The sequence below is a fragment of the Falco peregrinus genome, chromosome 18, assembly GCF_023634155.1.
Source record: "Falco peregrinus isolate bFalPer1 chromosome 18, bFalPer1.pri, whole genome shotgun sequence".
Lineage (NCBI taxonomy): Eukaryota > Metazoa > Chordata > Aves > Falconiformes > Falconidae > Falco > Falco peregrinus.
The window spans coordinates 3,769,530-3,796,807 of record NC_073738.1 but is presented as its reverse complement, the minus strand read 5'-3'; the positions used below and the strand labels follow the sequence as shown (position 1 = coordinate 3,796,807).

Below are 27,278 nucleotides of genomic sequence, written 5' to 3'. Positions count from 1 at the left end.
CACCCCATCACCCCCTGACGGCTGGTACCATTTTGCCAGCCTCCTGTGGGAACCGCACTCATATTATTATCCTTCCATTTATTCTTGCTCGGCTATTCTCAGCCCCATTTAGCTACAAGTGAACAGGGGGCAAACTACTGTCAGTTTGGTCTCTGCCAACAGTAACCCCAGGGCTTTGGCAGCCCAAGTTCTCCCCCTTAACCAGCGCTGAAGCCTCTTTTCAACACCTTAACCAAACCCAGGCCTGGCGGAGGGCTGCTCCTTGGCTGCAGGTGCTGCCGTTGCTGCCACTAAGGAGGCTGGAGACAGGGCAAGCACACCACCTCCTCCTGGCACGTGCATAAAACCCTCTGCCCCACACCAGCCCCCTCTGCAGCACGAGACCTGCTAAAGGCAAGGTGGCTACTTGCTGCTGACAAACGGACACACGCAAAGATTGCAGACACACACACACACACACGTACTTCCATTACTCAGGAAAATTTTAACCGTTACACTAAACATAGCGCCTCCAAAAAGACACGTAGCCTCTGCTGGCAGAGTTTTTGCCTTGAGGTAAGAAACTTGTGCTACCACTTCCAGCGCATTCAGGCAGTACAGCTAAAATGAACCATTTGGCTACAATTTATACCGTTTAAAATAAGGCAGCTCGTTTAGATGGAGGCAGGTTGGCAAGTGCTTACAGGAGCACAGGAGAGCTGAAGAACACCTTCCCCCGCAAGGGGCTACAACACCTATACAGTTATGTAAGCACCGCCAGGACAAAGCATCAAGCCTGTGGTTTAATCCTAGGATCAGGCAGCTTATTTTCAGGTTTTTGCCAACTAAAAATCACATAAAGAGTAGAAGACATTAGGATGTTGCACTCAGAAATCTCAGAGCAGCCAAGAGGCTGGTAAAACTTGCTTAAAAAAAAATAATAATGTGTAAGTGGGTCAAGCTTGTAAGCCAGCATTCTTGTTTCACAGGCTAGTTTTAGATGTAGGGTATTCCCAAAGCAAGCAGCTGAGGTCAACATGGAAAAGTTTCTGTAAGGGAATTGAAGCCTATTACTGAAAAAATTACACCAAGGAAAGAAATAACACACACAGAACAGATGACAATTGTTCACTTGTAAAAAAGAAAATCCTCTGTTGATGTATTTCCCCCTACTGTAAAGAGGCTACACTGGAGAAGCAAATACAAAATCAATTTGCAACAGAAATACCTCAAAGGATGTTGTACAACTAGGACTTCCACTGTGTACATTTTCTCTTCTACATCTTTCATTTGACTCTTGAAAGTCAAGTGCAAATTTTCATAGAAAACAGTAACAGATGTACCTGCAGAGCTCATGGAAGGAAAATAGGCTTGGAAGAGTATTCAGTAGGACAACCTTCTCTGCCTAATGCCATAATGAAAAAAGCCTCCAAACTTACAAACTTTCTAATTCTATTTAACTTTATGTTAACTATTTAACACCATGGGAAAGCTCAGGGCATTTATACAACATCATAAAACATTATATACAACATTCCTGCCCACCTTTGTACACAAATACAGATTTCTTGTATAGCTACTCCTCAGTGTGAAACATTCTTCAAATTCATGGAGTGTAGAACGACCAGCCAACTTAATTCTACTCTTTCCAACAATAATTTTAGCAAATGTCTCAGCTTTGGGAACAAAATAAAAAATAAAAAGTGGGTACCTGCAGCTGTGGAGTCAAATGCGTTTCATCTGTTTGCAACAGAAAAATATAATTTACAGATCGCTTCAGCATGAGCACACACTGGATAGTCAATTTGTTTTTAAACAAGCAACTGTTACACAACATTTTACAGACATTTTAGCTGTAAGAGTATATCCTATTAAAAAAACCAAACCAACAGTTGTGATGTCACCAAACAATGTAAGTGGAAATAAAACACATGACACATTGTCTAGAAAGTCTAAACATCTGTAACCACTTACGTCCACAGACAGAGCCGTGCTACAGAGTGGATGTGGTTAATTACCGTTTGATATACTAGCCCTCAGCACACAGGAGATGGTGATGAAGGATAAGGCTTGCAGTCTGACCTGTGCCGTTGTCCAAGTATAACTGACATTCTAGCCGGGTTTCAAGGGATCCTTCCTTCCTTCGCCCAAAGCTGCAGATGCTAAGTACCTCACCACAGATGGCTTGCATGAAAGACAAATCATTACACTGAACAGGAAAACGCAAAAAATAGGAAAAATGGAGAATAAGCGGCTCCCAAAAAACATCCACCGTCCAAGAGCATAAGAAGAAATAAATCCCTTGCAGCAGGGTAAAGAAACAAACTATTCCAGCATCTATTTGCCTGATCATTAAGAACACAGTTATGGTGGTGGACAACTATTTTTTAATCATTATCTTTTTGCTGTTCTTCAGCTCAGCGCCCAGATCTCCAAGTCTTAAGTTTTGTCTCTTAAAAGAAGAATGACTAAAGAACTGCTCCAAGAACTGTTTCTGAAATGACTCAACACACTGAGAAGACTCAGGGCCACCAGCTGTGGAATCCGAGGGGCAGCCAACACAAGCACACATCGCCCCCGTGTGCTTTTGCTCTGAAAACACTTCTTTTCCGATCATTTTGTAGGTAAGCTTCAACTGACATTCGCCTTTCTTTCAGGACACTTGCAACAGTGGAAAAACTGCAGTCCCACAACTACAAACCCAGTCAGACTCCAGGGGGGAACCAGGCTCATCGCCGCCTGAATGCACGTGATATCCTCCAAGCGTTGGGCTCCTCGTAGCGATTGTACAGGGGCTCCAGCCGCTGCTGCTTTTTCTGTTTGCTCAGCTTGGTTGGATCAGAAACCTTGAAGAAAGCTGGTGCAAATTCCACCAGCCAGCGAGGATCGATAGTCGTCACTTCACGCATATATTCCTTGGTGGTCAGCACCAGTTCATGATACACCACCCTGTGAAAAGGGAGAGCAACTTTGGAAATCACTTTTTCCAAACAAGAAGAGACAAGACAAAGGCTGGAGTATCTAAGCTTGCCCCTTTATTTCAGTTTCACCCTCCTTCAGTAGAAGGCTCCTTACAAGCTACAACACAGACTCCAAAAGAACCATCCAGAAGAACTATCTTCTTTTTCCCCCTCCTACTTCACGACTACTCTTCAGCGTAGAACTACTTCAATCCATTTAAAACAATTCTCTCCTCCCTCACCCTCCAACACTCTGTGTTTTAAACTCACTTCCACAACACAGAAACACAAAGCTGTGGGCTGCCAGCCTGGCCCTGGCTCACAAAACAATTCTCACCTCTGCGCAGGCACTGATTTTAGCAGCAGAAAGAGCCAAAAGCTCTTGAAATTTTCTCAGTCTTCTCACTGCTGAGAAATCAGCAGCCTATACTTCCATCTGTACTCCACAAATAGCGCACACCACAACCTTTTCAGTTTTGAAGTCTGAACCGAAAGAGAAAATTACGTGATACTGCCTTTCTTACCATTCTGGCTGCCTGTTGAAGAGAGCACTGGATGGGTGGATATAGACAACCTGTTGATCAATGAGTGTCCGATAACCCTCCTGGGGATCCTTCTTTGCTGCATTTCGGAAGAAGCCACTACAGATGGCCTTCTGGACTCGAACCGTTGCCTTCCCACAGGATACCACATCCAGCTTGTGCCTGTCAGAGAAGAATTAAAGAGAAAAAAAAATTTAAGAGTTCTCCAGTTTTGGGTGCAGTGACCAACATCAGATTGTTCAGCTACTACACTGTAAGAACACTAAGAAAACCAATTCCTTCTTGGCATGCTCACCTGTCCATAATGCCCAACATCTGCTTGCGGATGTCCTGTGCCCTGCGTAAGGATCGGGCCTGGATAAAATTTTCATAGCACCAGGGGTTTGAAAACTTATTATTCTTCCAGGAATTGTACACAGCCAGCAGAGTGAGGTGGTCACCTTCTGTTTGATGGAACTTGGCTTTCTTTTGATCAGCAAGTGCTTGTTTATCCTAACACATAAAATATGTATCAATCAGGTATCATATCACATCATAGAGACAATCCTCGTGCAACATGAAGGACAGTTTTACCACAACTTCTTAAGTCTCTCAAGAACCATGATATAAGTGGGAAAACAACATAAAATTTTGAGTGGTGAGTGACTAAGGACCAAGTAACGAGAATCTAAAGGTTACTGGGATTGCTCTCACTAAGCCAAAACTACACCTGTATGAAAGGAAAGCCTAGACCCATCCTGCCAAAGAGACCTCATGTAGACTCTCCTAAAGACTCTCCCACGGGTGACAAGAACTTCACCAGACATGATGAAAAACTGTTTTTGTCTGGTTGGGTTTTTTCCTGATACTTTTTATTCAATTTCAGTCCCTATTTTCAAAAGGACGCTTCAAAGTAAATGGCTCATTTACGCTGTACGAAGCATATGCATGCATTGAACTACCTAGTTTTTTATTCCTCTAGAAGAACCTCAATTACACATCAACCAAGGTGCCGAAGCTTTGACCCTGCTGGCCTACCCACCTCTCCCCACTTCTCCGATCTGAAGATAAAACATTAATCAAACACTGTGGCTACACAGATAAGAACTGAAGTTAACAGGCTGCACTGCAGCAGGCCAACATAACAAAGAAAAAACAGATTCAAGAGGAGGCTGCTGTTGAGGAATCCTACCACAGCATAGTCTGCTGCTTGCTGACTTAAAAGAAATCAGCACAGCATAGGATTGCCATGAAAAAAATACCTTCTGCGTATCTGAAAATGACAAAGGCGTTCTGAACAACAGAGCCGGGACTGACTTGGTTTAGGGTTGTATGTGTTTACTGGGAAACGCAAAAGAGAATATGAGACTTCTAACTTCCATCTTCCCATCTGCAAAGAAAGCACCAACGTACACACCTACAGGGTACTTAACCAAAACGTACAACAGAAATGTGACGTATGAGCAGTAAAACCGAGCTACAGGTTTATTTTGGCAAATAGGCTCACTCTCTAACACCCGAGGCAGGCACACAAAAAGCACCCAAACTGTAACACTGCTGCTTCTTGGCTGCATTCCTTACCTTTGGCCTGTAGAACACATTCTGTACAGAGAGCATGGAGACTATTGTTAACATTTCCTCGCTGCATCCCAGATGTACCGACATGATCAACATCTTACACAACATAGGCTCCAAGGGAAATTCTGCCATCTGCAAGAAAGGTGTTTCAGGGTACCCTGCAACATCTTGGGAAAATCTCAAGTTTTTTCTCAAGGCATTGCTCTTTCTTCATGCTTCCCTTCTTAAGTGGCGTGCTTTACACCCAGAGTAACTTTACTCAACATGAAGCAAATTATTTATCCATATTCACTATCACAAGAATATCCCGACACTTCGAAATTTTTAAACATTAATAAAAGTAACCTTATGAATGAGGAGAAATATTAGCAGCTCCTTAAAAAGCAGAAGGTACATAACTATGGTAAGCAAAAAGTTACCAATAAAGCATAAGAGAATAATAGGAAAAGGAAACTAACAGTGCCAGGCAAGTCCTTAGACACGTACTCTCATGTCACCCCCTAAATATTTGCAACCCAGCCCATGCTAAGAAGTATTCTATTTTGCCTACCCTGCGCCCAAGTCGAGTGAGCAGTCCCTCATCATCCAGAGCTCCCAGAGTGTACAGCTGCTCCATGGCAGTTATCAGCGTTTCCATCGGGGGAGCATCCATGAAGTCAAAGGAGAGCAAATCATTGATGCCCATAGCCTAAACAGAGGGAGGGGAAAAAACTCAAGTTAAAACACTGAGAAGGAAGACACCAAACTCCAGCCAGAGACACGTAACCCTCAAACAATGAGGCACTACAGAACCTTAAGCAACGCTAGCCTCAGGTCCTTATCCTGACTGTAACGGCAGTCACAAACACATGGCTGTATTTCTACACTTGAGATAATCTGCATTGGCTTTCACCCACCATCCAGTTTGCTGGTCTCTTTGGTACCGGTTCCATACACCTCCCAGGCAAGATGATTCAATTGAGGAGACACACAGGCTAAACGCTGGTTTTGCAGACTTCCTGCCTTGTAAACCAGCGTGGCTTGACAGCTCCAATGCACACTAAATACATCTCCACCCTTCCCCTTGTTCCCAGAAAGGGGGAAAGGCAACAGCTTCCCCAGCTGCTATGTACTGGGTTAGATCCAGTCTGCGGACTCCCAGAGGGGTGGTACACATTTGGAATATGTGTAAGTTTGGAGATCAAAAATCACTTTAAAAAAGCATCTTATCGGTTAACAACATAAGATTCCTGTTCCTCAGACCTCCTGCAGCTAACTGTTCTGTGCAGCTGAGGCCAGTCATTTAGGTGGATATTCAACATTACAACCCTCAATAGCAAAACAGAGGAGCAAGCTCAGTGCCTGAGAATTGGATTTGATGTAGTCTCCCCTCCAAAATACCTCCGTTGACTAGAAGGATCTGAAACTACCAAGCACTTCACGAAGCTCATAAAGGCACAGACTCATCTACTGAAATGCTTATGATCGTGTTGGCTTGTTACAAGTTGCTGAAATACCCACCTTCAGGGAAAGCACCGTACTGGCCAAATTTGTTCTCTGGATTTCAGGCACATTGGTGGTTAGCATTTCATCTCGATAAGCACGCTCTGTGTATAGCCTATAGCATTTTCCTGGGCCTGTTCTTCCAGCCCTTCCTGCTCGCTGCTTTGCTTGAGCCTAAAGGTTACAAGACATCTCAGTGAACAGGTCCGAACAGGCACAGGTGAAAACAAGTAAAATAAAATCATTATTCACAAGTTTTTTCCTATTATTAGAAAGAGATTTTCAATACAACACAGGAAAGTATGTATTCTTTAGGCACAGCCTCAAGGCCTCTCAGAAAGTTATCAGAAATGTGGTTTCATTATTGTCTTCGCTTTACTTCCATGTGCTTGAATGCCACATCATCAAGATACACATTACTAGTGGGGGGGTGGGGGAAGTGAAAAATAAAAAAAAAAAAATAAAAAGAGAGTCAAACACAGAACGCCTACCTGTGAAATCGGTGTAACAACCAGCTGGTCAATCCCAGTCTTGGAGTTATAAACTTTCTGCTTCACAAAGCCAGGATCAACTACATAATATATTCCATCAATAGTCAAAGATGTTTCAGCAATGTTAGTGGCGATGACAACCTGCAAACAACAGTTTGGTTCAGCACCGGTTCTGTGTCTGGTTGCCAAGCCAACCATGTTCCTCAACTTAATCCACTCTACCTGATGCAAGCAGTTTGTTATAAATGCAACTACTATCACTTAAAAGATAAACTGTTCACAGAGGAACAGAAAGAAGAGTTACCTACTGTCAAAGATGGACAGGTTTTAAGTATCTGCATTTGGTTTAGATTTGGGCAATACGGGAGAAAAGCATGATAAAATCTGTAATTAAAAGCAAGTGAAAGATCACTGTAAGTTCGTAAGCAGACTGCACTGACGTCAGGGGGAATTCCTGCCTACCACTCAAACACAGTGCGTATTTGGAGAAGCATCTTCCAGAAAACTATCTCAAGATATTCACTAGCTGTTTGGTAGGAAATTTACATCCATCCAACAGGAACTGCATTTAGATCTCATTAAAGTTAATATCCTTGAAAGGCAGCATTAAAAAACACATCGAGCACATTCCACACAGGTCTGCTAAACTGTATGTTTTCATATACATTTTCAACGGCTTAGATAACACGTACAGGCATGTATGCAACCAAAAACATGCTCTACACTACGTATGACACCTTTTCTCCAAAATTACACCATTTTGTCTGAAGCGGTAACTAAAAGAATCAGAAATGCTAAAAAAAAAAAAAAAAAAAAAAAAAGTATGATTAGCAGCATAATACACCTCATCATTACAATATATCAGCAGAAGATGAAGCCACACTTAGCTGAAATTACCTTTCTGCTTCCTGGTGGGGCTGGGTCAAAGATCCTGGTTTGCATTTCACTGGGTAGAGCTGAATATACTGGTAGGATAATTAACTCTGGCACATCAGGTCCTAGAGATTTCATCCTCTCATAGAGGATTTCACAGGCAGTGTCAATCTCTTCCTGACCAGTCAGAAACACCAAAATGTCACCTACACAGGAAAGAAATGAAAACACCCACAGAATCAATTCTGTTCTGTGCAGCTCCTGCATGGCCACATTTCGATCCCTCACCTTTTCCATTTAAAGCAGAGGATCCCCAAGTCTTGCTAGCCCCTGGGCAGCAACTCTTAGCCAGAAGCAATGTACTTCTGTCTCTCACTCAACTTTTCAACATTTTATTTACTGTATTTGCAAACAGTAGATGGTCGTGCCAAGAGCATTTTGCCCACGTTACTAATACATGATCCGTGACTTGCAGAATGACCTTGCTCATAGGTATTAAGAGTCCTTGAATCACCAATAACTCTACACCATTCTCCGCTCACCTGGTGGCTCTGTTAAGTGGATCTGCATTACTGTGATCAGACTGGCATCCAAATAATCTGTCTCTGGCTCTTTTGTGTACAGTATTTCTACTGGGTATGTTCTGCCAGGAATTGTGAAAATCGGTGCTTCGTAGAAATACTGAGAGAATTTCACAGCATCCAGCGTCGCTGACGTCACTATCAGCTTCATATCCTGCCGTTTCTGCACCGTCTATAGCAGGATAGAAAGTTCTCAGGTCATTTATTGCCTTTGGGACTATTAACATACACCACTTGACTTAAGTCAGAGAAATACGACCAGGAGTATCAGGCATTTTAATGCCTGAGTAGACAGCAACTCATTCCAGACTCGGAATTTCAAAAAATTGACTGCTAAGGTCGCATTTCAAACCTTTCTTAGCAGCACCTATTAGGGAAAGCCTTTGTCAGAGAGGGAAGAGCAAAGCAAGAACACTCCTCTACTCATCCACCATTATGAGCATCGTGGATTGCCAATTCTCATTGTTTCTGCTGAATTTTACCTGCTTTGTCTTCACACAAAAGCTCATCTTATGAAAATTTGGACTACAAACCCTTACGAGCATTTGCTTTGCTTCAGAAAAGGCTCAGAGCACGTGAATGAACTTGACTTGTGTGACCTTGCCTTTCCCTGTGTGCTCCTACCCACACACAGCATACAGAGGACACTGACGCAATAAAAATCAGATGTGACATTACCTTCTTCAGCAGTCCGAAGAGCACATCGGTGTGTATGGTCCTCTCATGGGCTTCATCCAGCATGATAATGGCATACTGGGTCAGATCAGGATCTATCAAGCACTCCCTCAGTAACATACCATCCGTCATGTATTTGATCACAGTTTCAGGGCTGGTGCAGTCTTCAAAGCGAATGGTGTAGCCAACCTAGAAAGAAGAGTTGCACAGAAACTGAAGCTACAGATTTAAGTTATTGGCACTGTTAATTCCCAGTTTTATTATTCTGCGAGCTCATTTCACAGCCTGCAAGGGAACAGACACATGAACACACAAGCAAACTAGCTCCAGTACTGATTTTTCCCATTTTTACTCATGCTTATTTTGGCATGTCCTTCAGCATGGAAATTCACCTCCTGTCCCAAGCAGCATCCAAATTCCTCCGACACCCTCTTCGCAACAGACATTGCAGCCACTCTGCGAGGCTGAGTACATCCAATCTTTCCTCTTGATGTATACCCTGCCTCAGCCAGGTATTGGGTAATCTGTGTTGTTTTCCCAGATCCCGTCTCTCCAATAACGATCAGAATCTGGTTGTCATGCACAGCCTAGAAAAGATCGTAATAGAAACACTTGTCAAAATAAATAAAAAAAAAACAACCAAAAAACACCAAAAGAACCCAAGAAAGCAAACAAAATCAACATAGCGTATCTAGGACTAGACTGAGCACCTATTGCTCTTGCTCCAGCTGACCAAACCAAAAATCATACAAGTGTTCTTACTGATCAAGTCAGCAAACTGCTTAACCATTTATCTGGCTCATCGCTTGCTGACACAATCCTGGCTTCAATTTTGACTTATATCAACAAATATCTGGAGCTTTAATGAAGTATATAGCTATATATGATCCTTTAAAATAATTATTCCAAACTACAGCTCTGCACTTAAAATTATCAACTGGCTATGCACCTGTCAATAAGCTGAACCAAGAATACTTACTTTAAACTATTGCTTGCTCAAACAAGAATGCCATTTCAAGAGTCTTACTTGTATCAGCTGCTCCTTCAGTCTGAAGATTGGGAGACTCTCTCTCTGCTCAATGATGGAAAGCTGCGTCTTCTTACCATAAGAAGCTTTGTTGCCACCAAATGCATGTTTCTTCCATTCTGGGATATCATTGGGCATCATCCCAATACCTCGCATGTTTGCAGCTATTTGTCTTCCATCCACTAGGAAAGAAACAATTTCACCACTGCATGTAGTTTCACACAGCACAGACCCTGATGATCCTGCTCCTACTGTTCCAATACGCATGCTTTCTATATTTGTGTGTTTAAGTATTTTTTTAAGTTCCTACTGAGATGTGTTCAGACATACCATCAGGGAGAGGATCCACCCAGTGTGTGTTGAGTCCCATGGGGATAGAATCCATCTCTGCTTCTCTCTGGGCTTGTTTAAGTTCTCGTCTCTCTTTAGCTAAAGCACTCTGCATCATTGCAGCCTGGGACAAGGAACCGTCTGGATTCTGGAAAGTAAGTAAAAAGATTTCAAGCGGTCCCAGTCCTCCAGTAAGAAAAAGCAGAACAGAGAAAGTATGTTCTAACACACTTATGTGACACGAAATGTGCATTAGCCTGCAGCAGCAACCAGTTTTATTATTCCACTTACTATTCTACAGTTAAGGAAGAATCCAGCCTGGTAAGTAAAGAAAGGACCTTCAGTTCAGTGGTAATGTTTTTCAGGGCTCCCAGGTGGAAATGTCCAGGTGGAAAACTGGTTATTAAATTCCACAATATTTATTTAATTAAATCAACCATATTGGTTTTAGTCCTGGAAATCTCTTACCTTTACTATTTTGATGGGACTCATATCCATGCTCTGTTTAGTATGACCTCGAAGGAATGGTGGCTCTTCTTCAACCAACTCAATCTCAAGGTCCTCATCTAAAATCCACAAGTGACAATTTTTATAGAAAAGCTAAAGATCTTTCAAGTACACAAAAGTACCTCTTCAAACAGTGCTTGACAAAGTGCTTAGTTTTAAAAGTGAAAACACCACAAATAAAAAGAATGCACAGACAGGGCACATCCAAACGTCACTAACAATAAGGCTAGAGCAACCCTAGCTCCAAATGTTTACGAGAGCAAATTGTGAGATGCTTCACATCCTCTTGTATCATCATCTCTTTCTGAATCAAAACACAATCCGAAACACAAGGAATTTACAACAACAAGAAGACTACTTGGAAATCCTACCTTCTTCATCATCAACTTTAGGAAGAATCCCAGTCTCCTCATCAAAGTCAGGAAACTCTTCCTTGGAAAGCACATTAGCTGCAATCATCTGGGAAGAGAATGTATACAACATGAATTTGCTCCCATAAATGAACATAACTCATACCTACAAGGTCTGGCTATTGCCAGACCTGTAAAACAGGAACAAAGAAATGTTGTGATTTCAGGAAAAGGAAAATACATTCTAGCACCTCTCCCCATGTCATCCAGTCTCTGAGCAAATAGTCCTTTTGTTATTCTAAATACCATGAGTATGAGACAGCTGGCTTCGGCATGGCAGGGCTGCACCGATAACCAAATACCACCCAAGTGTCACCGGAGTTATTCCCCAGGTCACAGCGATCTCTGGAAGTTACCTGGCCCAACTCAAAGCAGAGCTAACTTTACAGTTAGAACTAGCTAAAGTCCCAAATCATAAGAAGGTGGCAATTTAGAGGTGAGGAGTAAGTTAGACAAACAGCAATGCAGCTGTATTCTAGTTCACGAAACCCGCTAGGAACTTTTCTGACACCCTATTTCCCTCAGTACAAAACACACCTGCTTTATTTCCCATTTCTCTGGGTCTGAAATTCGGGTGAGGCGTTTCCGTTCAAGGCTATCGTCCTCCACCTCCGGGGCGTTCACCAGCGACAGGTGACTGGGTCTGTCCGGGTTTCTCATAGAAGTTTCTTCATTGCTCTCTCCAACCAGGTTTCTCCTCCGGTTTGGGTTCAAATCTTCCCCAGTGTCTTGATCAACATCCTACATTACGAGTGATTAATTAATCAGCTCTATCTACATTGCACTTCCCTTTATCTATTAACTCTAACACAGGAGAAAAAGCAGAGTACACTTCTCAGAGAAACTACTGCCGACAACAGCCCATATACAGAAAATGCTGGTTTGCGTGCTTTTTTTTAAATTTTTTTTCAGCTGGTACTGTGAAGTAAGTATACCCCAAGGCCTGGAACACTCTACTCTGCCTTGGCAATAGCAGTGATTTAGTGTAAAATGAAATACTTCCCTGAGACTGAAACAGGAAGACAAACATAGCAACAGCTTGAGGTTTGCCTTGTCACTTAGCTAACATGCCAAGTGGAAACATTCTTAGGAACACTACATCAAAAACAAGAACCTACAGAAAATGAGTAAACAGTAATAAGCCACTTAAATACAGAACAGTAACTCAATTTGTTTAACTCCCACTTGGATGGTTATGTATTAGTTTTCAACAGACAGATAAAAAAATAGCAAAAGAGGTAATCTTTAAGAAGTTTGGCACCATGCATTCTATTATAAGCACTATAGAAAGTCTTCCATACCTTCATGCTCAGGCTTGTTTTGGAGCCAGTAAAGGATAACACTTTGACTTTTACTCTTTGTCCTTTGCTCACAACATCAGCAACATTGGCAACCCGTCCTTCTCTTCGAAGCTCTGAGATGTGGACCAAGCCCTCCCAACGCTTCCTGCAGATGAAACAAACAGAGGGGTATGAGACGTACATTATTACTCCAACAGCTCCTCCGATCATTCAGAGTCTGAATTAAAATGTTTTGTTGTCCACCAATTGTGTGAGTTCGTAAACTGGTTTTTATAGGAACATTCTCTGCTGTCGAATTTATTTTGCTGAAAGAGACCCTCATTTTGGCATCAAAGCCAAGCATCCCTTATTGTAGGCTCACAACCTCTTTAAGATACTAGCAGAAAAGAGAAAATCGGATGGAATAGTAGCAGATTCATTGTGCACATCAGAAGGTACCTTAGTCCTTCCAGCTGCACAAAGCATCCAAATTGCATTATACTCGTGACTTTGCCATTGTAGATGTCTCCAATGGAAGGCTCCTCAGGTGGCGGACGGTCTATGTGCTTGTCTCTCCATCTCTCATTGCTTTTCTCATTGTACTTCTCTCGGTCCTTACGGTCCCTACTGGGACTCCGACTTCTGCTCCTTGACCGGTATCTGGATTTTCCCCTGTTCCTATCCCGAGACCTAGAGCGAGATCTGTGCCTTCGTTTCCTGTCCCTGCTACGACTTCGGCTCCTCCTCCTTTTCTTTGCCCTAAGAAACAAACATTACACATCTGCAGTGAAATTCCACGTACGAACAGAGCGAGCAGGCAATGCAAACGGCCAATACTCATCCCGCAAAGACATACTAGCAACCTACCGGTGGTCACTGCTCCTCTGCTTGGCCTGCCTGTCCACACTAGGCATCAGAGCTTCAAGCTCTTTAAGCGCGTCAGCTGCCACTTTCACATCATCTTCATCCAGCATATTCTGCAAGAACAGAGAACCATTCTGTAGGGCGGCTGATAAAAAGTCTGCAACAGAGAATTAATCCCCAGGAAGGCCAACCACATGCATATCTATTTAGAAGGAATGTAAAATAAAGAAAGATCAGACACATTGTGTGATGGTGGGGGGGCAGTAATAAAGCTATCGCCCTATTTTGGCACAATATTGAGACAATTCTGCTTTTATACAAAAGAGAGCTTAATCTCAACACTTCAAGTTATTACAGAAATATAAAACGCCAGTCCCTTGTAGCATCTATATGTTCAAAATATTTATCTAGTTTGTAATCCATCGTTACTTTGAACATTACATAAGGAAGACCAGGCTACACATTTCATGTCACAAGAGCCTCATCTTCCAGGTATTCTGCAAAACAGTATGAACGTGGCGACTACTGTAACGGCTGTTCTGGGTAACTGTATACAATAACACCAGCCTGTGCCTCTTTTGGATTTCACTTCTCATAGTCCCGCTTTTATGCATGCATTAGTGTGACACACTTGCATTAACATGAAAAAAACCTTGAAAATAAGAGTGGAAAAAAAATTTAAAATAATTACGTTTTCACATACTCACAAAATAAAACTGAAATTATGACCTTACCCTAATGTTGGGATTGTCTGGCCTACAAAGGGCTGGAAACAATTCCTTCAACTTTTCCTTCTCTGATTTGGGTTTGACAACTGTCTCTGATTTTGAGATGAAAAACAAAAAAAAAACCCAAACTTAGAAGAACAAGAATTATTTGCTCTTGATTTTTCTGTAACTGAATATAAAGTTTAACTTCCACCTGAATGCAAAGGTTGATAGACACGATACAGAGATCCATTTCAAAAATTACAGTGTTACCTTCCTACAAAATAAATTCCAATTAGTCAATCTGTGAAATACAGAAATACTCTGAATAGCGTACTCAGTATGTTTTGAGTGCCTAAACAGCTTTGCTAATCTACCACTAACAACAGAGAGACTCTGACTGCAATGATAAGATAAAAGGTCTTGCCTTACAGGACTAGAGCAATAAATTATGTTAACCTCACCAAACAGGGCCAAAACCTACAAAAGACTTAAGAGTTTCGTTTTCCTTTTTACACTGAACAGTTAAGAGACAAGATTACGCCTACCTTTGCTAGTAGATGGTTTTGGTGGAGGCCGCATTGTCTGTATGAGGCGCAGCAAATTACTGATAAGAGAATCCTGAAAAATTTAATAAAATACTTCAATCTAAGAAATGACCGGAACGCTATTTTTCATTATTAGAAGGCACAGGTGAGGGTTTATTAGCAGGACACGCTCAATTCTGAAGATGCAGGTTCATTTTTAGAAAGTAACACTGGATTTCATGTACATCCTAAAAAGAGGTAAGTTGAATCGGAGATGATTATGATAATTCCATGTAAATGACTTTTATACTTATCACCTTTAACCACCTATTTAATCCAACTATAGTTATTTCCGAGAAACTCATGATCACAGCATCCAAGTATCATTAAAAGACTTACAACAACATTTGCCTTTGTGAAAAATTGTTTCTTCTGTATTTTATACACTCAACAAGAAAATAAGCAGTTCCAAGTTCTCAGAAGGATGCTTTACAAAGATTACAAAAGTTTAAAAAAAAGGAGAGGGGGGAGGCTTTGCTTGATGAGATGGGCATATTCAAAAGCTAATTAGTGTACAGCTTTCCAGCTGAAGAAGACCAATAATCACTCCTCACACTTAAAACAAAAAAGTCTACAAAACATACAAGGACAAGAACAACACATAAATAACACTCAGATCTCACTTACGGTGAACTCAGCACCATTCTTTTGAAGAACTGCTTTAAACGTGTCAAACGTAGTGTTTTTCTCAGCAAGACTTATCACAAACTCGGCTGTGAAGAAACAGCAGAAAGGAAATTAGAACAAATAATTAAAAGGCTGTGTAAGTACTTGGTGTTTGGGTCAAGGCTGCCACAACGGCAGGGCCCAGGGCAGCCCACCGCGCTCGGACAAGCCCCAGTGCTGCTCGCAGCAGCAGCGGCCGCCTCCCGAGGCCTCTCGCAGGAGCCCAGAGCGAAGCGCGTTTTTAAGAAAAATCACGCCGGTTTCCTCACTTCGAAAAGCCGCTTGACAAGACTCGTCCTGGTCGCCAGAAACGGCTACGCCCGCCCTTCCCCCCGCCGGGCCAGGCCCGCGCCGCGGCAGAGACCGGCCAGCCATGCCCCGGCAGCCCTGCCGCGCTCACCCAGGTCCTTGTCGTTGATGCCCAGGTGGTTGTCCAGCTCCGTGCAGACCTTGGAGACCAGCGACAAGTACTCGAGCTTCGCGAGCTCCTCCATGGCCGCCAGGTCCGCCATGATCCCGCCCGCCACCGCGCACGCGCCGCGCCACTTCCGGATCCGGGGCGCGACCGCCCCGGCCGGCGACGCGGGCGCTGACCATAGAGAGGGCGGGGGGTGCCAGAGCGACTCGTGCCTGGGCCACTCTGTGACACCGGCTTTGTGACCGGCGGGGGCGGAGCGGTAGCGCCGGAGACCGTCGCACAGGGCACAGCCCCGCGGAATTAAACTTTATAACTCAGGGTAGGTTATAAAGCACTGCGTTTCATTCACCGGCGGGCATCAGGGTGGATAATTCCAAAAGCACCCGCTGCCCCACTTCTTTGTGCACGTGCGATTTAAAGTTTACATTCATACATATTCCATCGATGCCCGAGAATAGGTTGGGTTAGGGTAATTAGTCTACCAAGAAGTCATTAACAGAAGTTTCTTCCCATTTGCGCTTGCACACTCTCTCCTGGTGCGGATCGTGGGGGTCGCCGAGGATGAAGGCTTAGGAGTCTCCCTCTTGTCACCTTCCCTCTTCGTGCAGACTCAGTCGTGTCCCCAGTTCCTTCCCAACCAAAACCCAGGACAGACCCAGTTTTCCTGGCTCAGGGCACAGACGTTCACATACCGGTGTCGTCTTATCAGCACAGGAGCATCCCAGCCCCACCTTACCAGTACAGCGGGCCCCAGGACCGGGCCTAACTTGCAAAGTCACCTGTGAAGCTCCTCTTTGTACATGCAAAGAGAATTTTAATTATTCTGAGTTTTCCGTATCCTATTAATCCAGTGATTTCTAAGCTTTTATCACAGCTGGCACAGCTACCCCATCCAGCCTCTGCCCCCCAGGACGGTGAGTCTCGGCTGCACATCTCTCCCCCCAGCTTCCCCAGGAGCAGGTACTGGGGCACAGCTGGAACAGCTGCAGCAGAGGGACCCACCAGCCAGGCAGATGCAGAAGGCACCGCAGAGTCCTGATGCGCAGGGAGGCTGCTGGAGCGGGACACGGAGCTTCTCCATCCCTGCTCCAGGGAGAAAGCCGATAGCTACTGCTCCAGCCTCTTGGGATGGAGGGGGCCATGAGGAGCAGCCCTGCAACAGCCCCGGGAGATGCGCTGGCTTGGGAAGAGTGTTTTGGGGTAGGAGCAGAGACTGTCTCCAATAGTCCAACTATTCCAATGCCCTGGCTCCATCCTTCAGTGGGACCAACACAGGACCATGCTGAACCACTGAGAAAAGATTTCAGTCCAGCAACTCCCAGGCTCTTATTTGACCATCTGGGATGCACCAGGCAGCTCCTAAACTGCAACCCAAGGGGTAACTCTTAACCTCACTCACGTGGGGGGATCCCACTGCCACCCTCAGAGGAGAGAAGGCTGCTGAGGCTGCTCCTCCTGTAAAGTGTTGGGTAATTCTGCAGCTTTAGACAAAAACAACCAAAAAACCCCCCACCAAACCGATACACGACACGCCCCCCCCCCCCCCCCCCCCCCAGCTGTTTCCTGACATTGGTGTAAACTGAGCTTTTCCCATTAGAGATGAACTATCCCGTGCTTCTTCACATTTAAAACGTTAAATGCCAAAGCATACAGGGGAACGACACAACAAACAGCATGTGCTGGCCACCAACCGCCATCGGCAGGAAAGCAGCAATCTTTTTCGTCCACGGTACAAAATGCATTTTCTTCTCACCGAAATGGATGTCATTAAGGAACAGTTAGTGGATGAGCATGTTTTTAAAAATACGTATATACAAAAATGCCTATTCTCCCTTGTAATACGGGACAGCTTAAAACAGCAGTCACCCAAGAGCCTCTCTCACAAGGTGTTTTGCCATGACACGCAGTAGTTTTTCGTAAGACTCAGAGACATGGATACATCAGTCCTGTTTCTTGCTCTTATCTGCAGGTTGTGCAAGTTTCATTCGATGCGGTGGTGCAGATGTGATCCAGCCAGAAAGCCTCAGCATAGTCCTTCTTTTGCAAGTTATGAAATACTCAGAAGTGCCAAATTACGCGAGGAGGAAACATCTAGTCAGCCTAATTGGGTGCTGCCTCTGAAGTAGCAGTGAAAGCCGCTGGGATCGGGCACGGAGACACAGCCCAGGCACTGGGCACCCTGCTGAAGCATCAGCTATGGTGAGGCCAGTGAAAAGAGCCAGCTGCGATCTGAAGGCAGCAGATCCAAGATAATGCCAAGTACGTTCCCATCTTCACCCGAGAGATGCAAGTGTTATCCAGGAAACACGGAACCTCCTCTGTTGAGAAGCCCAGAAGTTTGTCTCCCTACAGCTCTCCTTCGTGGTGGAATCCACTGCGCCCCAAAGCTCTGCCAGCCTGGCCCTGTCACGGCAGGAGATGGTACAAAGGGGGAGGTAGCGTGGCATTCCCCCGGCAATCCACGTACTGGTAGTCTTCAAAAGCCAGCTGCTCCGAATGACACAGGTATGTGCAGGTCAGGGTCCCCCTGCGAGGGAAAAGCAGAGCACACAGGGCGGGTGGAGTGTTTATGGGGAAGAACCTGGGGGAAGGGCAACAAGGGAGGCATCATGGTGGGAGTCTGTTATAGACCACCCAAGCAGGGCAAACAGGCAGGCAAAATATTAAAATATTCTGTGAGCAGCTGGGAAACACCTCACCATCGCTAGCCCTTGTTCTCGTGGGGGACTTCAACTTACCAGGTGTCTGCTGGAAATACAACACAGCAGAAAGGAAAACACTCTAGAAGGTTCCTGCAGTGTGCAGAAGAGAATTGCCTGACACAGCAGGTGAGCCAGCTAGGGAAGGTGCCCACTGGATCTGTTGTTTGCCAACAGAGGACTTCAGGGGGTGCAGAGGAGCCAGCAGTGTGCCCAGGTGGCCAAGGTGACCAAGAGCATCCTGGCTTGTATCACAAACAGCGTGGCCAGCAGGACTAAGGCAGTGATCATCCCCCTGTGCTCGGCACTGGTGAGGCTGCACCTCGAGCCCTGTATGGTTTTGTGCCCCTTGCTACAAGAAAGGCATTGAGGTGCTGGAGCGTGTCCACAGAAGAGCAATGAAGCTGGTGAAGAGTCTAGAGAACAAGTCCTGTGAGGAGCAGCTGAGGGCACTGGGGGTGTTGAGCCTGGAGAAAAGGCAGCTGAGGGGTGACCTCCTCGCTCCCTACAACTGCCTGAGAGGAGGTTGCAGTGAGGTGGGGTCGGTCTCCTCTCCCGAGTAACAAGTGATAGCACAAGAGGAAACAGCCTCAAGTTGCACCAGGGGAGGTTTAGGTTGGATATTGGGAAAAACTTCATGGAAAGGGTGGCCCAGCACTGGGACAGGCTACCCAGGGATGTGGTGGGGTCACCATCCCTGGGGGAGTTTAAAAAACACAGAGATGGGGCGCTTGGGGACATGGGTTAGTAGTGGACTTGGCAGGGCTAGGGTAACAGTTGGACTCGATCTTAAAGGTCTTTTCCAACCTGAATGATTCTACGATTCCTGAAGGAATCTATGACGGACTCTGTGACAACAGCCTGCAGATGGTGAACCTACAGGTCCATCTTCCAAGAGCAGGCTCACAACCTGGAGTCCATCACCCCATATGCACAGGGAGATCCACCTGGCGAGCACAGGCTACATTAAAAGACAATTTCTGCTGCAGGGTTTTCCAGAGTGGCTTAAACTCAGCTAATGAGGACCACTCTCGTTTCATGGCTGCATGGAGGCATTTAGTGCTGCTGTACCTCCTCCTAAGAGCTTCACCATCTTGTACCCCGGGTTTAGCTCTAAATCAGGCCAGAAGCTGTCCCAGCAGGAGCCGTATGACAAAACTGCAGTTATGCTCCTTCCTAGCAGAGAGGAACAGCTGTAGAGGACTGAAGGCTGTGGGTTGATTAGCATTGATAACATGCAGTAGATAGCCCAGTGCAAGGCCACAGCTACATATTACTAAGGCCAATCAACCCACTGCCTTCATTCCTCTACAAACAGCCAACCTCAACTGCTTTCCCAGCAGGGGCTGTCATACCCTAAAGCACGGTCAAGCTGAACATGGTCATCTGGTCCGTCCCCTGAACGGATAACAGGACGCGCACCAGAGCCTGCTTTGTCCTGCTTTGCTCTCGGAACACTTGGAGACAACCATCCGCACATCTGCAGAGTCCAGGCATGAGTCTGCCCCCAGCACCACGAGGCAGGCAGGCATAACCAAACCAGTCAGTACTTCTAGTCCTGGACCGAAAAATTGCTTCCGACAGCTACAACCAGTATTCCAGAATAAAGTTTGCCAGGCCAGCTTGCCTTAAACAACAGTGACAGGGGATTTCTCAGGGTAGCAACAGCCTTGAAGAGTTATCTGCTCCTCACACCCCAGCACACCTGTCTGGGTAACAGCACATTTACGCTGTAGGCAGTCCTGGTCTTGAAGAGTGACAGCAGACCTTCAAGAAGGTCGTCAAGAAATAATGTAGCTGACAAATGTTAGCTACAGCTCTGAACCCAGGCATCACTTACTGTATATGCAGCAGAACGTTGTGAACTTTGACTTTTGTCCAGGTGCAAACGTTACTGCAGGAGAAAAGAGAGAGTCAGTTCCCCAGGAGCTGCCTGCACCACTCATCTCCTCTCCTCAACTACTCCACTGCTTCTCCAAAAAGGTCTGTCTTTGCAATATTCTGACAACCGCTATGTAGGCAAAGTTCTTCAAGCACACCAGCAGCTATGAAAAATGTATCTAGAAAACATGTTTTCCGGGTGTAACTGTGGATTTACTAAGCACAGCCCTTGTAAACGTGCGATGCACCACCCTGTCCGCACAAAAACTTTGGCTGCTGTGAACTTCACACGGTTTGCTGGCCATTTGCAGAGAAATGCAGTTTGTACAAGGTACTCAGCTGCTCACTAACAGAGCACTTAAATATGACAACCTCGACTTCAAATATCATCACTTATCAAAATGGATGGAAAACTACATTGCTGAACCAACAGTAAGCTGAGAATAGCAATACATAGAAAAGGAAATTAGTTTTAAATGGGTGTGCCACACATATCCAGATAGCTTCACACATTAAACTGGGAAGGACACACTCCTCTTTACAGACAGGACCAGCACAAGGAATTTACTCAGGAAAAGCCTATAAGCATCACTTACTAACCAAGGGAAGAAATATTCAAGAATACTCACTAGGTGTTGTCATCCAATATCCTGCTGGCCACCATATAATAGATCTGCAAATGCGAACAGGAGAGAAAGCACATTTAACTGGTAATGTATACTGTTATATTTGCAATGTATATGCTATTACATTTAAATAATACTTTTAATCCGTATTTTCCCTAGTAGTACATTTTCATACACACACTACTAGTACACTTGTGTGAGCCTTTTCTTAAAGTCTGTTCCCTGTGGTTAATCCCTATATTGTGGATAAAATAAGCAATGCATCATTTACCAGACATGTTGAGTACCTGAAAATCACGAGACTTGGAATGCAACTTATTATTTGCACACTGCTGGCTAGCACTAGGCCTGCTATTTTTTCCTCAGTAAAAAAACAAGAAAAGAAATTCTATTCTGTTCCACTCTTTACAGCACACCAATTTCCTTGGTATTTCAAGTCCTATAAAGCCATCCATTAGACAAACGGGAGGGGGAAATAAGAAAGTCAAGATTTAGGGTAGACCTAGGCTCATGTTTTCACAGGCCTATGATTCAAAAGGAGTTACATCAGAAGAATTAAGACAGGAAAACGACCTTTCAGGACACATCCTGCAGGAAGTACGCATGAGCTAGAGTTACGTTAGGACACAATTCCGAGAGCTGAAGTAGGGAAAGCAGGACTCAAAATTAGGTATCTGAACCTGAATTTCAAGATCTAGCCTAAAAATTGTTTTTAACAGTAGATAAGAAAATAGATTCAGAAATTTTAGATCTAAAAAGGCCTTAAAAAGGTCACCCAAGCTACATGCCTGACCTTTATACAAAGGATGGATCAGCTGTGCTCAAACCCCACCAGGGTTCTGTCTAACCTGGTTTTAAGCTTGCCAGCATTTTAAAGCAAGGATGCAACCCAGCCTGCTACCCAAAGAGCGAGCAGATGCTCCTCACCCAGGAACGCATTAACTTCAAACTCAGCAACACGTAAATTCTTACAACACCCCTTCCCCAAGTGGGATGTGGAAGCTGCATGGGGAAAAGCTTTGGGTATTTGCAGGCAGATGACAAAAGAGAGGATGAAGTGTACAAGGAGCACCTCCCTGTCCAGGACATCCAGATGAGTTTAGGAGAAAAGACAAGGAACAGCAGAGCTCACCTGGCCGCTCTGCAAAGGGTTCATGTTCAGCAGGGTTTTCATGGTAGTCTTCCCTACCACGATGGACTGGTGCAAAACCTCTACGTCTAGTTGCACAACAGTGACCACGTAGAAGTTGTCATTAGTTATGTTCAGCACGTTCTAGGGAGAGAAACAAAAAAAAAACCCCAATGCAAACCACAATTCACCTCGCAGCAGGGCCATATGTTCCTGTTGCAAAGCTACTTTAAATATATCCCTGCTATGAGCTCACAGCAACGCTGGGCCACGTTGTCCCTTTCACATCCTCATCCATACGTCCAACCTGGCCACAGAGGCACATGCTCCGCAGCGTCTCCCAGGACAGTCCAAGGGGGACAACCAAGCAGCTCAAGGATGCAAAAGGATTCCCAGAACTCATCACAGCACTGCATTTACACAGCCCCTTCAGCCACTTGGTGCGACTTGCTTGTTTGCAGCCAGGCCAGCCGCACCTCTGATGCTGTAACATGCTCCAGACGCTGATTCCAAACAGCTGGAAAGAGGACTGCGATGGTGGGAATGGCAAGACTAACTCCAGACAGTGACCAGTCAGGTAGCCTGCTGTCCTGGTTTCAGCTGGGATGGAGTTAACTTTCTTCTCAGTAGCCAGGTACAGCGCGGGGTTTTGGCCGTGATGTGAGAACAATGCTGATAACCGCACTGACGTTTTTAGTTGTTGCTGGGTGATGTTTATACTAAATCAAGGACTTTTTGGTTCCCTGGGCCCTGCCAGCAAGAGGGCATGGAGGGGCACGAGGAACTGGGAGGGGACACAGCCAGGACAGGTGACCCAAGGTAGCCAAAGGGATATTCCATACCATATGGCATCATGCTGGGTATATAAACTGGGGGAAGAAGGAGGAAGGGGGGGGGACATCTGGCACTATGGCATTTCCCAATTAACCGTTACGTGTGACGGAGCCCTGCTGCCCTGGGGGTGGCCGAGCACCTGCTGCCCATGGGAAGCGGTGAATGAATTCCTTGCTTTGCTTTGCTTGCGTGCGCAGCTTTTGCTTTACCTGTTAAATTGCTCTTATCTCAACCCCGGAGTTTTACATTCCGATCCTCCTCCCCATCCCTCCGAGTGAGGGGCAGTGAGCGAGCGGCTGCGTGGGGCTGGGTTGCCGGCCGGGGTTAAACCACGACACACGCACATGGAGCGGCACAGGCGATAAGCAGGGAGCCCTTCAGATCCACGCTTTGACTGCGAGCTGAGCGCTTACCGTCATGTTGAGAAATATACTGGTGGTGGTGGCATTAAAGCCAATGGAGGAGGCGTTCAGCCCTGCAGGCAGCACGGCGATGGAGCGAGGAAACAGGAAGAAAATACTGAGAGATGTTGTCAGCAGGCAAATCATCACAGCAAGGCACACATAGAGCTTCCTGCAAAACACCACCAGGGCCACCTGGTTTATCACCAGCACCACCAGCTGATAAACCATTCTCTTGGTTTATCAGCTGCAAGCACCTGCAGTCCTGCTTCAGCTCCAAGGGAAAAGATGATAAAAGCTTGGGTGCCAGAAAACTGGGATGGGTTTGAGCAGAACTATTTGCCAATTAAAAAAAAAAAAAAAAAATCACAGCAGAAGCAAGGTAAGAGTCACACACACTGACACGGCACGGCACAGTACAAATTGCTAAGACCCCCAACAACCCCACACAGAAGGCTGTCCACCACCTGCTATTTCTGAAAAGATATGGGAAACACCAAACTTACCACAAGACAGAGCACAAAGAGCAAAACACCAGAAGACTGGGGCTTTCTTTCACACGCAGAAGAAATATTCAAAAGATGAGAAAAGAGGAAAGTTTAACAGGACTTACGTCCGTCTAGGCTTCAGTCTCTGGTCACCGTACGGAATCAGAGCCACCAGCTGTTTCTCTTGCTCTGAAGGAGGTGGCAGCAGATTAGAGACCACATTAAGCACAGAAGTAAATAAAGCAAATTGCACCGCAGGACATTGCACAGCAGCCTGGTGTCCACCTGCACTCATTTCACAAGCGATATTGCCCAATTAGAAGGCAAGCGTGATAACAACTAAGATTTCGGTTTTGTTGCGGATTGTCTTCAAGTTTTACTGAATCTTTCTATATTTCGTGTTTGTTTGTGAAACTGTTAACTACAGGGACAGCTTGATTTTAAGAAGCCAGGCTCTACGTTTGCATTATGTTAACACTTATTAACCAACGATGTATGGGTTCTTGTGCTACTTGTCATTTGAAGCTGTGTAACTTGAAGCCCTTGCTCTCTAGACCATAACCAGAGCACCTGGGTTCTACTGGGTATAGGATGAGTTATTGGACCACTTGTGGCGAGGCAGACATCCAGCAGTCCAACTTGGCAACTAAACTTAGCTCTAAGGTGTGCCAAAGTGAACTACCTTCATTATAACACTAAAGAACACACCCACGGCTTAAGGAGACCCTTGCCCAGGTGACGACACTTCCTCTGCGCAAGCGTAGCAACAGAAGAGGGTGACCCAGCAGATATTGTAATTATATACGAATCACTAAGCAATCATTGGAACCAAGAGTGTACAACCTTCTAACTTTTGTGTATAAATGTAAGGGTGAAATCTGCATAGGTGTGCTTGATTTGTGGAGATGCCACGCAGCACCCGGCGGTGCAATGAAGGAACGTCTGCTTCTTAATACTGCATTGGTGTCAAGAGGTTGGATTCCTGATTTTGGTGACAGTTTGAGCATTTCAATCTCTGGGCAGAAACAACCAGGGTGGGCTTCGAGTAATCCCCCTAGGAAAAGCACTACCTGCCCTCCCACACACAGAAGTCACAGGTGAGCTGGAGGTACCAGGACAGGACATTCCTAGACTAGATACGATAAAGACCAACTAGTTCAACCAAGTTCTCTAGGCAAAGAGAGACGTACCCACCTCAGAAGGCTGAAAAAGCACCAACACGGCACACAGAAGATTCACCTACCCCCGGGGATCCTTCCTGTTCCCTGACACGTTGGACAGTTGACACAGCCGCGACGTGCAATGCCCTCGCAGGGTCCACAGGGCAGAGCGGAGTCATTGATACTGGCGTAACTGCCGATTTCATCTCCAGCATCCAGCTGCCCGGGTAAGATCAGCTTGCCTTCGTTCTCCTTTTGGGCAGGTGTTTTCCACAACAGCGAAAGTTTTCCACCCATGGTTGAAAGAATTCTCACTAGGTGTCCAGCGCAAAAATACGTTCAGAAAAGTGCCTCTGTGAAGCAGCCTCCAAGAGCAGCACCATCAGCATTTGTAGCAGATCACAAGTGCCTTAACATTTAGGAAGTTCTTGAAGCACAGCTCCGAAGTTACTGCAAGTGACTCTCTTAAAACCATTTATCTTCCAGACACCCCAGTTGCAGCAGGGTCTGAGTATGCCACTCTAAGGAACTGTGCACCAGGTTTTTTATCTCATAGCATTCCGTGAGAGAGGGGAACACTGACTCAAAGCTCCTGAAGGTTTCGAGATGACAACATAACCTGCAACTGCCAAGTTCTTGGCTGGTTGTTATTCACCTCCATCCAACAGGGAACTCGCCTGCACATCCAGGCCTTGACATTCCCAATCCAGCACAGTGTTCCTAACAGCAACAGTAGCCTGACTAAGATCAGAGAGTGCTCAAACAGAATAGAAGAGTAGATAAACTATCTTTATATGCCATAATTATATTTTTTAAAGTTAGAAATACAGTTGAACTCACTTTGCCGGGCTCAAAGTTTTTTACATCAGCTCTAGCAACCCTCCCAAAAAGCATTAACAATACCAAGCTGAGAAAAAGCAACGGATGTTTCACGAAATAGTTTCCTACCTGCGCCAGCCTCTCCCCGGGGCAGCCTTGTTTCAGCAACTCGGCGGCAGGACGTTCAGCTTCAATAAACAGCAGCTTCTGCGTTTGCCCCCAGGGGCTTCGCATCAATAACCCGTCGGGTTCTGTTACAAGACACACCGGCGATGGGAATCCCCACCTGGCAGCAGGGAACCACGGCGGCAGCTGCGGAGCACGGGGCTCATTCTGCAGCCCACAAACCTGGGGGCCGATTCTCCTCGCTGACCACACAACCACCAGGAGCAACCACCGGGATCTCCTTCCCTTAAGGGAGGAGGGCACGGGCGCAGCTCCGCTCCTTCAGCCCTGGAAGGCCACGGAGGGACCCGTCAGCAAGCAGGACTAGGAAATTCTGCAAGACGCTGCTCGGAGGCTCGAGGTAATTCAGTGCTCCCCACCCTCTGGCAGCCGGCGGAGGGGAAGGGAAGGACAAAGATGGCTGAAGGAGCTGGGTTTGCTACCACGGGAAGGCCTCCCTACGTGGTACGGCCAGTCCCCACCGCTGCAGCCCCCCCGAGGGCCCCAGGAGCTGCAGCTCTACCTCCGCTCTGTTAATGTTTACCAGCTTGTCGGAAACAAGCAGCTGGAAGGAGTGGCAGCCCTGGAAGGAGTGGCAGCCTTTTCGCAGAACTTGGGACAACCACCACAAAAGCTGGCAAAGTCACATCGGAAAGACCCAGCGGAAGGCAGTGGGTGGCGAAGGTTAACCCCTTCAGGCACGGCCCTTCGGCACTCTTCCACGTTCACCATAACCCCTACCGCTGCCCCGCGAGGTCTGCAAGAGGAAGCAGAACCCAATGGCTGCGACGAGCCCCAGTTCCAAGAGGGACCAGCACCCCACCAGCTCCACCCGTTTGCAGCTGCCTCCCGGGGCCCTGCCCCTCGCACCCCTTGGCCCCACCGCCTAAGCCCCTCCGGCCACCCCAGCTTACCGGGCCCCCACCGCAGGCAGCAGCCGAGAGGAACCGAAAGCACTGCGGGGCGGAACAGCTACGGCCAAGGGCACGTGCTCCTGGGGGAAACTGGGTGGCCACAGCCCTCGCACCCGCAGGGCGAGTCGGCCCCAACCTGTAAAGACCCCCAGGGACAGCCGGAGGGATAAAGAGTTTTATTGTAGGGATGGAAGAAAAGGCGGCCCCTGCCCCCGCCCCCCCCCCC

General features: G+C 45.9%; 2 protein-coding genes across 4 annotated transcripts; both read right to left on the bottom strand.

Annotated features, from left to right (window-relative positions):
- Window positions 1–1,115: 1,115 nt before the first annotated feature.
- DHX8 (DEAH-box helicase 8) lies at window positions 1,116–16,077 on the bottom strand. Its single transcript, XM_005238836.3, has 23 exons — window positions 15,919–16,077; window positions 15,480–15,565; window positions 14,814–14,886; window positions 14,293–14,378; window positions 13,562–13,671; window positions 13,154–13,453; window positions 12,716–12,860; window positions 11,952–12,155; window positions 11,376–11,463; window positions 10,966–11,063; window positions 10,498–10,645; window positions 10,168–10,349; window positions 9,533–9,727; window positions 9,144–9,329; window positions 8,427–8,637; window positions 7,909–8,090; window positions 7,012–7,152; window positions 6,539–6,694; window positions 5,589–5,726; window positions 5,042–5,170; window positions 3,777–3,973; window positions 3,464–3,643; window positions 1,116–2,928 (listed from the first exon to the last, which is right to left on the bottom strand). The coding sequence occupies exons 1-23, from the start codon at window positions 16,028–16,030 to the stop codon at window positions 2,709–2,711; spliced, it is 3,567 nt and encodes a 1,188-aa protein (XP_005238893.1). The 5' UTR covers window positions 16,031–16,077; the 3' UTR covers window positions 1,116–2,708.
- A 1,471-nt stretch (window positions 16,078–17,548) lies between these two features.
- TMEM106A (transmembrane protein 106A) lies at window positions 17,549–27,013 on the bottom strand. 3 transcript variants are annotated; one of them, XM_055789738.1, is made up of 8 exons: window positions 26,103–27,005; window positions 25,238–25,911; window positions 24,120–24,183; window positions 23,519–23,678; window positions 22,275–22,415; window positions 21,146–21,189; window positions 20,476–20,529; window positions 17,549–18,463 (listed from the first exon to the last, which is right to left on the bottom strand). In XM_055789738.1, the coding sequence occupies exons 2-8, from the start codon at window positions 25,449–25,451 to the stop codon at window positions 18,343–18,345; spliced, it is 798 nt and encodes a 265-aa protein (XP_055645713.1). In that variant the 5' UTR covers window positions 25,452–25,911; window positions 26,103–27,005; the 3' UTR covers window positions 17,549–18,342. The 3 variants fall into 3 exon arrangements, with proteins under 3 accessions (XP_055645713.1, XP_055645712.1, XP_055645714.1); XM_055789737.1 differs by having other exon boundaries at window positions 25,238–25,468; XM_055789739.1 differs by lacking the exons at window positions 17,549–18,463; window positions 20,476–20,529; window positions 21,146–21,189; window positions 22,275–22,415 and adding an exon at window positions 22,422–22,788 and having other exon boundaries at window positions 25,238–25,468; window positions 26,103–27,013.
- Window positions 27,014–27,278: the final 265 nt, after the last annotated feature.